General features: G+C 51.7%; 1 protein-coding gene across 1 annotated transcript; it reads left to right on the top strand.

Moving 5' to 3' along the window:
• The first annotated feature begins 144 nt into the window (after positions 1-144).
• WDR31 (WD repeat domain 31) lies at positions 145-9,461 on the top strand. The gene is made up of 9 exons (XM_035564685.2): positions 145-366; positions 2,417-2,550; positions 3,350-3,479; positions 3,957-4,031; positions 7,087-7,231; positions 7,319-7,419; positions 7,985-8,052; positions 8,516-8,657; positions 9,123-9,461. Exons 2-9 carry the CDS (start codon positions 2,504-2,506, stop codon positions 9,318-9,320), a joined length of 906 nt encoding a protein of 301 aa, XP_035420578.1. The 5' UTR covers positions 145-366; positions 2,417-2,503; the 3' UTR covers positions 9,321-9,461.
• Positions 9,462-11,109: the final 1,648 nt, after the last annotated feature.

The following is an 11,109-nucleotide window of genomic DNA, read 5'->3' as shown; positions in this document are numbered from 1 at the left end:
GCCGATCCCGATCCCGCCCGGCCCGGCCCCGGGGGGGGGCACCCCGAGCTCCCAGCGCAGCCCCACCGGGCCCGGCCTGCGGCGGGGCGCGGCCCCACAGCCCCTCCTGGCAGGCGGGGCCGCCGCTCGCCCGGCCCCGGCCGTCGCCAAGGAGCAGCCGGCGCGGGGGGCCCGGCCCCGGTGAGCGAGCCTCGGCCCCGGCACCTCCTCAGGGAAGCGGCCCCCGGCTCGGTGCGGGCTCGGTGCGGGCTCTGCCCCGAGGTGTCCGCGCCCCGTCCCCGGGTTTGGCAGCGGGGTGAACGCGTGAGGCGTCCGTGGGAGCGCGGAGCCTGCCGCCAGCTGGCCTCGCCGCACAGGGAGCCGAGGGTTTGTACCAAACCGGCCGGGATTTCACCTGAATCGGCCGCTTCTACGGCTCCCGGGTGTTGGTAGTCACCTCTCGGTAAGGCCCTTCTCAGGGGCCGCCTAACGCCCCGTGGGGATGGGGCGAGCGGCCCTGCCGTGCCTGCTGCTGGAGGTGTTGCAGCGCCCTTGGTCCGTGGGGAGGGCACCGCGGTGTTGGAGCAGCCTCAGGTAGGGGATATCTAGGGAGAAAAAAAGAAAAAAGTAGAAAATGTTTTTGATTTCTTTTAAGCAGTGCCTTTAGAGGGAAGGGAGGACGGGAGATCTGCCGATGCAAAATGTGGTCCTTTGAGGTGTGGCGTTGTACGAACCCCTTGCTGCAGGGTCCCTGAACGCAGCGCGGCGCTACAAAGATTTGTGACTGACCAAGTTCATGATAAACTCCTAGGAAAGCCTGCCAAGTGATAACACCTGACACGCGCATCCTGCCGAAGAACTACTGTTCGTTCGTTCAGGAGTCCGAAAAAGCTGCTCGTTCCTGCAGCGGGCAGGACGCGGTGAGGCACCACGCAGCTCCCGCTGCCCTTGGAGCCCCCCGGGGTCTCCAGCAGCTCTCTGCTCCGATCCCTGAAGTCAGGGTAGGGAGGGCTGTGGAAGGAAGGGGTAGGAAGGAAGCTTTCCAGGGAAGCGCCTGGAAAGCTGATCGCAGGTGTGGGGAAACAGATTCCCCAGCCCGGTGCGAGCGCAACGATGGGAGTCAGTGGGGTTGTTACAGCAGGCTAACAAACCAAATCTGACTCCTCAGACTTTCAGAATCGTTGCGCATTATTATTGCTGTTGTTAGGCACTGAGTTGGGGTGCCTCACATGAGGCAAACGTAGTAAAAAAAAAAAAAAAGGCAGTTCATGAATCAAAGCATTTGCAGTTGTTCTCTTGTGGAAATATGCTGCATTTGCATGCAAATAATGGTAAAAGACACTTCTGATGCTGTGTCTTTCCTGCTAGCTTACACAGCTGATTTTATTGTCTTGCAATATCAGCGTAACTTTAAAAAATCAGAATTTAAGTCTTAGCTTTTTCCTGAAATTTCATTTTGCAGGAGAAACAAATTCTGATATTCTCCTATTATCACAGAAAAATCATGTTTGTTCCTAATGTACTGTAATGCTCCAGAAACTCAGTCTGATCAGAAGAAGAAAATTATCAAATTAACGCTGCCCCTGAGCTGTGAGATTTATTGTTCTTTGCATCTTTTGATGCGAACTCATGGATAGAACAGGCGGAGATTAACTGGGTATTACTAATTGCTAATCACAAAGGCTGTCAGGATAAAATTAGAAAGGGAATGTATTGTAGAAAACCAGCCCTTCTTGCTTAGTGCTTCCAGTATTTGGTTCTCAAGATTTTGTGGGAGAGACTTGAAGCATGTATTTTCTTCACTAGCTCAAGTAGGTAGGGTGTTTTTTTTCTCGTATTTTATTAGCAAAATACTACTTGTCCAGAAGATGGGAGTGTTAGCGTACACCTAGTGCAGTCTAAATCCCATTAATACGTCTTGATCTAAGAAGAATCCAATTACTGTACGTGGTAATTCACTGTCATTGAAACAGGTTCACTGGTGACTGCCCTTCATCTGTGACCATAGCCGGTGTCTTTAATCAGTGGGGGTTGTGTCACACCCAAGCCAGACAATTTCCCAGAACATGACCCTTGAGGATAAGTTGTGGAGACTGGGATCTTCCAGGAATATGGAAGTCCCTGTACTGGAGTAAGAGGAGGAGTAAGGCACAAAAAGAAGTATAGGCAGCAGCTCCGTCTCTGTTGTGGCCTCACCATGCTTGGATATTCTTAAAGCTCAGCTGAAAGGCCCCAGTAACCACATCTCTGCAGCTGGCTCTGCTCTAAGCAAAAGGTTGAACTGGGGAGCTCCAGACATCCCTTACGCTGAGATTTTTTTCTCTTATTCTAAACAAAGTTAAGATGTAGATACCATGTTACCTGCACTTTATCCTGTGTATGCAAGAAGCAAAAATCTCTCTGTATTCCTGGTAATGCTGTGTCTCCTCACCCTCAGGTCACGTCCCAGCAGCAAGCACCTGAGATGATGTAGTGATGCTCAGTGCTGCTGGCCATAGTTGAAGCCGTGCTCTTCAGCAGTGGGATGGGGAAACTGCAGAGTAAAATCAGCTTCCACAGCACCAAATACAGGTAAAGCAATGTCAGATGATCATGTCTTAATAAACTATGTATATGAATGGAGAATATAGCAAGCATGTGGTTCATTAGCTTCATTATTGAATTTATGAATTAGAATTTATTTTTGACCCTTGCTTCTAAATTCTGCCTAGCTTATTTGGGGGACTAAAATCCAAAATACAGCTCACAGGAGTGGCTGAACATGTAAATGTGACCAGTGGTTATGCTCTGTGATTGCTAAGGCAGAGCTCTCTCTGAAGGCTAAAAGGTCTAGGAGTGGCTGTTTAGCCCAAATATCCAAAATGCTTCTTCATATCTTCAGACTGCCATCAGTTTTCATCGGTAAGATGCAATAATTAAGTATCTGGCAGCAAAAGTGACGATCTTTGCCTGGAGGATCAGCCGAGAGCGCAGGGTGGCGGGGGACTAGAAGCACCTGGCAAGGCTGGTTTCGAAGAGCCAAGTGCTGGGCCTGCCAGGACAGCAGCAAAGCCTGAAAGGCATTCATGGAAGCGGAGACTGGAAAAATTGAAATGCGGTGTTCTTCTGTTCTTTGCGCCGGCGTGGAGTGAGTAAACATACAAATATTTAGCAACTCGAGATATAGAATAGACACACTCTATCTCACCTAGTCCAGGAGACACATTTGTCTGTTGACAGCTTCCCTTCAGCTTTTTAAAGTCAGATGTTGTCATTCTGCAGTCCAGCCAGTGGCACAATCTCCTAAAGCTCAGTCCAAGTGGGTAACATCACCCTGACTTTGCCTTAAAATGCACTGCAGCTCCTGCCACTGTCCCTCTGCCTGTTGCAGGGCTGATGGCTCCGTGGAAAAGACAGGACCTGGCAGAGGTGTTCAGCAGCACAACCCTGTGCACACCGATGCAGTCACTTCTGTGGCTGCTCTCAAAGCAGACCTGTGTGTGTCAGGAGGAAAGGATAAGGTATGGTCCTGGCCCACCACAGGGCACAAAACGCAGTCACAGGCAGGAAAGTATGTTGGCAGAGACATTAGAAAAATAAGGGGATGTGGTTTAAATGTGAGTTTTACGTGTTTCTGTGATTGCTACCAACTTTGTCAGTGATCTGTCCAAATCAAGAAAGAAAAGATGAGCTTAGAATGAGGGCACACACTAAAGCACACTGGGTCAAATTTCATAACGTTCTCCAGAGGTCAGGTCATGTCAAATACTTTCACCCAAGCTTAGAACCAATGAGCTAACCCTTCTCTGATGTTACCTGACAAAAGACAGGCTCCAAAGGGAGTTGTATTGGCTGTAGGAGCTCAAAAGCAAAAGTATCTGTTCCCTCTTCAGTCTTGGTCTGTGCACAGGTCTGAGTATAAAATAAACCAAGATTGTGCATGAGCCTTCTTTGTCCTGCTTTGCTGATGATGATTTCCTTCCCCTGGTTCTCTGCAGAGCGTGGTTGTTTGTAACTGGAGATCTGGAGCTGTGCTGAGGCGGTTCGTTGGCCACGAGCATGAAGTCACCAAGGTGAGTGTCAACTGAGTCTGGTTGGGGTCTTCTGAACCTGCCAGAAACTGGGAAAACAGGAATGATGGAGCATGGTTTGTCATCCACAGAGGGTTCACTTTGCTCTGTCGGAGTTACCTCGGTATCAGGATGTGTTAGGTGTTTTTCCCAAGCTCCCAGCTGATACTTTGCTGTCCAGGAAAGAAGCACTGGTTGCAGCCAGAGCAAACAGGGCACCAGGACACTTGGCTATTTGCTTATCTTCCCTTCAAGAGACTGCGTGGCAAAAACTCAGGATTAATTACTAGGTCAAGCGTTTGATTCAGAGATGCTCTTCGCTTTTCTTCAGGTCTCATCCCACTAAACTTGTTATTCTACAAAACAGCTGTGCCCAGGAACAACGCGGCTTTAATTTTCCATCCAGCATCCTGATTACAAAACCAAATATGCTACTCTGAGAACAAACATGCAAGGGTGCATACGTGCTGTGCATGGCTTGGCCGGTGCGCCTCCCAGCTGGGAGTAGCCAGGTATTCGCTTGTGCTCTGGGATGTTGAAGGGATGAAGAGGGCTGGTGGTGCTGCTCTAGGAAGAACTCAGAATCCACATTTCATTCATCCTACTGCTCAAAGTGACTGTGCACTGGGCTCATTTGGTTGTTTTTTTGTGTTTTGTCTTTTTTTAAGGAAGTTTTTCCCATAAAATTAATTGTTTCTGAAAACAGGATGGGGGAAAAGGCTTATTTTGCAGCATTACATTGATTCCAATGTCTTCTTTCAGAAGCTTTAGCACATGTGAGCTTCAAAGCTGGAATTCAAATTTAGCAGCGAGGTGCCTTTGTGTCAGGAATGTGCTTTTGCTCACTCCTGTGAGAATACATCCAAAATTGGAGCAATTTTTTGCCTTTAAGAACAACAATTTGTATATGTTGATAGCATACAGTTGGTGTCTGTGCAGGTGCCCTTCCCGCAGAGCAGAGCTGACGCGATCTGCTGGAGTCAGGCTTTCCTGGTAATTGCACCGTTCCATCAGGTGCCAGAACCCAAGTCAGAAAATCGGTCTTCTGCATTTCCTTTTCTCCCTGTGCTCACCAGGAGGCTCCTTCATTGCCCAGCTCAAGTGGCTGTGGAGACTGGGAACCCCCTTTGCCACTCAAGGTGGAGGAGAATGGGTGTGAGGCTGTTAACCCAGCAGATCTCACCACCACTCACAGTTTGATTGTGGAAGGATGAAGAAGAAACCAAGAAAACGACAAAGAAGCATTTGTTACCATCCTGCCTACTCACAAAGGCGCTGCGCAGAAATGCTTGGCTCAGCTTCCAGTTTCTTTCCTTACTATAACAACCTGAAAAGGAAGCTAACCCGCCGCAGCCAGCGACTGCCACAGAGCCTGTCTGCAGCCTGGGCTTGTCCCCATGTCATCCCTGACCTCCTGCTGTGCAGGAGCTGGGGAGTTCAGCCAGCTTCTGCACTTGCTCTGGGGAAAGCAGGTTAATATGTGTGTTGCCTGTAGCTGTGGTCACAGGGAAGGTGATCAGAAACTGTCCAGGTTCGTTACAGAGCCAACAGCCTGCGCTGTTCCCTGGAGTTGCCCTTGTGCTGGAGAAGGTAGCAGGAGGAGAGGAGGCATTTTGCTGTCGTGGCACAAGTGTCTCCAGACAGCATGCAGCTGAGCTCCATGATCTCTAACCGACCTCAGCACCAGTCACTTCTTTTCAGGAGCATCTGTTGTCACTGTGCTATAGGGGTCAGGAAAACAGACTGTCCTCGAGGACAGGAGAGGTTTTCTCCTCCATCAGCCATGGATTTTCCTTGGCAATGCTTCTGTTGCTCAGTGTAACATCACTCTGTCTCTGTGGCTCCATTGCACCTTTGGGGCCTAAGAACCCATTCTCGGTGCTTCACTGCTTCTTTCCCCTCTGAAATTTTGGCTGATGTTTGGCTGGAAGCCTTCTTCAGCCACTTCCTGGGACAGTCCTGCACCCTTGTCTGCTTCTGGTTGGTCTGTCTGGGAGGTGAAGCCCACTCAGGTACACGGGTTGTGGAGTGCCAGGTGGGCAGAGTGACCCTGAGCACCTTGGGAGTTTTATCCCCTCACAAGTGGGAGAAGCCGGGGTCCATCATGAAAACAGTTCCCCTGCAACTCCTGGGAGCGAAATTTATACCTGTGAACCCAAGAGCCAGTGTGTATTCAGTCTTTCTCATCTGAGACAGCCCTTCAGTGCTACACAAGGGATCTGCACCGAGCTGGGATCTGGCATTCATCTGCCTGGGCCAAGAACAGGCAAGCATTTTTCCTTTTAAGTGTCACAGGTGAGTACCAAGATGTTCTCCAGCCCATGTCTCCAGTTCAGGGCATCCCTGAGGACAAGGGGGGACACTGAGGGCTTTTCCTTCCACAGATCTTATTAAATCCTGATGTCTCCTGACTACCGTCTGTGCAGAAAGCGCGAGTAGTGATAGCTCTATAGAGGTCTGGTGGTATTCATGAAGGTGCTAGTTCAGAGCGGGAAGGGAGATGACGAATCAAGTTAATGATCTAACCTCTTCTTGAAAAATTCCTTTTGAGGGGGCGGGGGATGCAAAACAGAGACCTTCTCTGAGCTTTCAGGGCAAGAGAGACGCAGCCTTTCAGTGTCATTATTGCTCTTGCCCCGGAACTAAAGATGAAAAATAGCCAAGTGCTATTGACGTTCTTCTTGTACCAGAAATCTAAAACAAGGTCCATCATGGGGAAAGGCCTCATTCCTCTGCTGCATGTTGTTGGGAGCCGCAGCTGCTGCCTGCCCTCTCCAGTCTGGGGCTCACAGCAAGGCAAGGCAGAGCCCCAGGCCCCGCCGCACTGGGCTTTGCCTGTGGCCAGGATCTAGCAGAGCAGGGGCAAGCAGGAGCCACAGGTCCTCCGTGTGAGCACTGAGCAATCCAGCATTTGCAAAACAGCATGAAGGTGAGGCTCTTCCCTACCACATCTATGCGTGTCTTAGACTTTGACATGACGGAGCAGCATTGTGCTTTCCCTGCACGCGGCTGGGCTGGGCAGAAGGCTAACCTACTTCTCCCATCTGGTCCTCGGCAGGTCACCTGTGCCCTCGACTCAAATAGAATCTTCAGTGCATCCCGGGACAAGACAGTAATGATGTGGGAGCTTCACAGGACTTCAGGGCCAAGCCAGCACTTCCCAGGACATGACCTGGTTGTTACTGGACTGGCTGTGAGCCCAGGTGAGGACCACCACACTCCTATTCCCCAAACAATGATTTCTTCACAGTTTATCTTGACAATTTTCCTATGTTAACGTGTGGTTGCAGACGCCACTCAGCTGTGCACAGGTTCGCGAGACAACACCGTTTGCAAGTGGGACATAGAGACCGGAGGGTGTCTGGGCAGAGCTGCTGTCTCCAGGAACCTGGTAGGAGCCGCTGGTTGCTTGCATCCTGTAATGGCAACTCGCTGCCTACTCGAGTACTTTACGAGTGAAGCCACGTAGAGTGAATTTGCCTTCAGCTTGGCACTACAATAAGCCCTCGAGGCACTGCACAGATTGCCTTTATGTTTGGGGAGATCAAAGCTTGGGGCTAGTTACCCTCTCCTCCAGGAAACAGCACCTCTCATAGCACAAAGATACCAAGAGACGCGTGGTGATTTATTAATTCCCTCTTGTACCAGCTAGGGAGTGGAGTGGTATCTTCTGGTGCCTGTGGTACCCTTATTCCCATGGCGCTGTGCCCCGCTGAGCTGCTGGTGCCTCTCTGCCTGCTAATAAACCTCAGTCACCTCTCTGGGATCAGACCAGCATTGGTCCCAACAGCACTGGTGGGAAACAGAAAAACCTTCATCTGTCATTTCCTGCTCACTACCCAGCAGGAGGAGAGCGAGGACGGGGGAGCTTTGTGGTTGTGTACCTACGGGCAGACGTCAGCCTTGGGCTGCACGCAGAGGTGGGCCGCATGCTGCTCATCCCTTCCCCTCCACAGGTAACACATCTGTGCTGGGTTCCTGGGGAGCCCTACATCATCCAGACATCAGAGGATAAAACTGTCAAGTAAGTCTTACAGGTGGCCACAGAGAAGGGAGTTACAACCTGGGGCACATGGCAATGGATTATGGAAAATGTCGGTACACAAGGGGTTGGTTGGTTGCTTTTCATAAAGTCCTGGTGTAGCCAGAAGCCACCTTCCAGCTCACCTGGGTCTTGGAGGGTGGTCTCTTGCCAGGGAAGGACGGCATGGGGACACCTGTGGCTGTAAGCAGCACTGGGCATCAATTACGGGTAAAAAGAAAAACGGTTCAGAGCTCCACAGAGCTGCTCTGGCTAAATATTGATGTAGTACTCAGGGCATGGGACAGACAAATGCAAGTATGCAGTGACAGCATTGGGAGGAAGGAGGGAGACTGCCCCGTGGTGGATGAGATCGAAGGCAATGTGAGGGCATGGTGAGGGCACCGAGGGAAGCCCTTCGTGGCAGTAATGCCCCGTCCTCCTTCCCCACTCTCGTTGCTTCCAGGATGTGGGACAGCCGGGAGCTGCGGGTGGCACACACGTTTCCAGGCAAGCAGCACATCCAGACGTGCTGCGACGTGAGCCAGGACGGGCGGTACGTCCTCAGCAGCAGCAGCGGCTTCGCTGGGGAGGGCTGCGAAGCAACCGTGAGTTGGCTGGGCAGCAAGTCCTGCTTTTTTCTGATTTTTCTCTAATCTCCACCGCATACAGCAGAGGGCAGCAGATCAGTGCTCCAAGGGTCTGCCTGCAGCAGAGCACGGATCCCACTGCTTTGGCCTTAATCTGGTGTCACCATAAAGGCCTGAGCTTAGTTCCTTCCTGCCTGTCTCCTTGGTGAGTCTTCTGCAACAAGAGGTCTTTTTCCTCATTAAAGCACTGGGATTTTGTTTCCGTTTGCAGGGATGTGTTTGAATAGACAAATGGTGAAAATCCTTTGGGGTCTGAAGTGCTCTAGGACTGTGAGCATAAGCAGGGGATAGAGGCAGTAGATGTTGCACTCTGAGGATTGGCAAGGAGCTCTTTAGCCTCCTCCCTTCCTTCATAAAACAGCTCCATGTTGGCAAGTGACAGTAACGGAGCCTGAGCTCTAAGCACTGCCTGTTGCCTTGCAGCTGTGGGACCTGCGGCAGACGAGGAGCCAAGTGCGTGAGTACAAAGGGCATTTCCAGACCACAGCCTCATGTGTCTTCTTTCCACGGGGCCCTGCTCTCGCCCCCAGCATTGCCACATCCTCGTACGACAGCAAAGTGAAGGTCTGGGACCAAGACACTGCAGGTAAGGGAGGGTGCTGCCCACTGACTGTGTGCTAGCTACCCTGGGAAAACAAAACTGCTTCCTTGGTTTCTGTCTCCCTGGGGTGATGAGAACACACCTGTGTGTGCCTGTAACCTCTGGATTTTAATCAAATGCAGCCACGGGGCAGGGTGGAGATAAGCAGCAGAGCAACTGGTGTTGTGCCAGGGGCTTCTGTCTGCCCTCCGGCACGGGTGGGCGTTTGGGTGCATGAGGTTGGAGGTGGTGGGTGTCCTCCTCTAACTAAAAGGAAGCAATGACAAGCTGGTTTTGAAAGGTGTCCAAGTTCAGCAATGAAATGCAAATGATAAAAATGAAAAAGGGCAGTGGAACTCCAGGGCTTTCCTCAGATACAGGTGGAAAGTTGCAAAGCGCAGACTGCGCTGCGTTGTTGGGGGCTGGTCAGCAGCCGCCCTCACTGTGATCATCCTCTGAGTGGGAACTGCAGGCATTTCGGGGTCAGCCTGCTTGCTGGAGGATTTGGTGAGGGCTAAGTCCTCACGTCAGCTGGACACAAAGGCTGATTACCTGTCAAGCCCCGACACAGCAGCAGGTTTGTTATCTAATGCCTTGCGCAGAGGGCAGAGACAGTCCCTTTTGGGAAGCTGTTTGGGTTCACAGACATGCTGTGTGCTGGGTCCAGCAAAAATCATTAGCGTTAGACACTGTGCTAAGCACCTCTTCACTCACGCTTATTTAAAATAGAATAAAAGTAGAAACGTGATGTTGTCCCACAGTAAAACTCTCACCTTCTCTTTTCACTCACCTCGCCTTTTACCCTGGTGCCTGTGCACGCTGAGACAGCCCTGGGGTCAGCAGCAGCTCTGTGCTTCGATTCTTTTGACCTTCAGCTGTCAGCTGTAGTTCAGGTGCTGTCTGACAGGCGTACGTTCTGTGCAGGGCCGTTGCCCGTATGTCCTTGTCACACGGCTCTGCGACCAGCTCAGCATGGGGCTGGTGCCTGCACAAATACCACGTCAGGATTTCTTAATAAAGGACACAAACTGAAAGGCTGATGTGGCTCTGAATACTCTAAATCTTACTTTTTTTTCCCTCTTTTAGAGGTTTATCAAAACTGTGTGAGGGGTTCATCAAAACCCTGGGAAAGACTTTTTCTTCATCATAAGCAATTTGGGAGAAAAAGGCATGTTGTAATGCCTCCACGTGAGCCCTGCAGCTCTGTCTGTCCATCCGTATTGGTTTTCTCTCCAGGGGAGGTGCCTGGCCGCAGCCTGGATTCCTGTTCTGGCCACTGCCCGGCAGAGCCCGCAGGGACCCCGTGGGGGCTCACCCGGCACCACGGGGTGTGCACGCGTGGCTCACCCCCCTCGCTGCCGACTGAGGGGCGAGCAGACGGGCAGATGGCCACACGTGGACAGAGCCAGGAGGTGGGAGCTCGGGGTGGTTGTTCCTTATCTTGGAAAACCGCACGTCCCGAGTGACTTCTCTCTTGCCTCCCCAGCCTGCCTGGCCACTGCGTGCCTCGAGGGAGCGGGACCGCTGGCCTCGCTGGCCGTCTGCGACAGCTCCACGCTGCTCTGCGCCACTTTTAACTCAGGGATCCGCTCACTGCGGATGAGAAACGGTGCCGACCTGGAGGAGCTGGCAGTATTTTGACCACAAGAACCTTTCCAGCAGACTGCCCCACAGGGAGCCAGTTCCCCCTCAGCCTCCCCTGACTGCAGGCACAAGACAACGCCGCACCTGCCGAGCGGTGGCGCAGCTGGGGGGGGGTGGCACGGGGCGGGGGGCATACTGTTTACAGCTTGTAGGTGGTGGGAAGCAATTAGAGCTGTCTAGAAGAAA

This window comes from Cygnus atratus, chromosome 19 (assembly GCF_013377495.2).
Source record: "Cygnus atratus isolate AKBS03 ecotype Queensland, Australia chromosome 19, CAtr_DNAZoo_HiC_assembly, whole genome shotgun sequence".
Lineage (NCBI taxonomy): Eukaryota > Metazoa > Chordata > Aves > Anseriformes > Anatidae > Cygnus > Cygnus atratus.
Note: the sequence above shows the minus strand (reverse complement) of the source record. Positions and strands in the feature narration are given on the sequence as shown.

Bases quoted from the DNA above. Each gene is read 5' to 3' on its own strand.
- WDR31 (XM_035564685.2), top strand. From the start codon at position 2,504: ATGGGGAAACTGCAGAGTAAAATCAGCTTCCACAGCACCAAATACAG. The intron at 3,480-3,956 runs GTATGGTCCTGG...GGTTCTCTGCAG, and splicing joins TGTCAGGAGGAAAGGATAAG to AGCGTGGTTGTTTGTAACTG. The intron at 8,053-8,515 runs GTAAGTCTTACA...CGTTGCTTCCAG, and splicing joins TCAGAGGATAAAACTGTCAA to GATGTGGGACAGCCGGGAGC.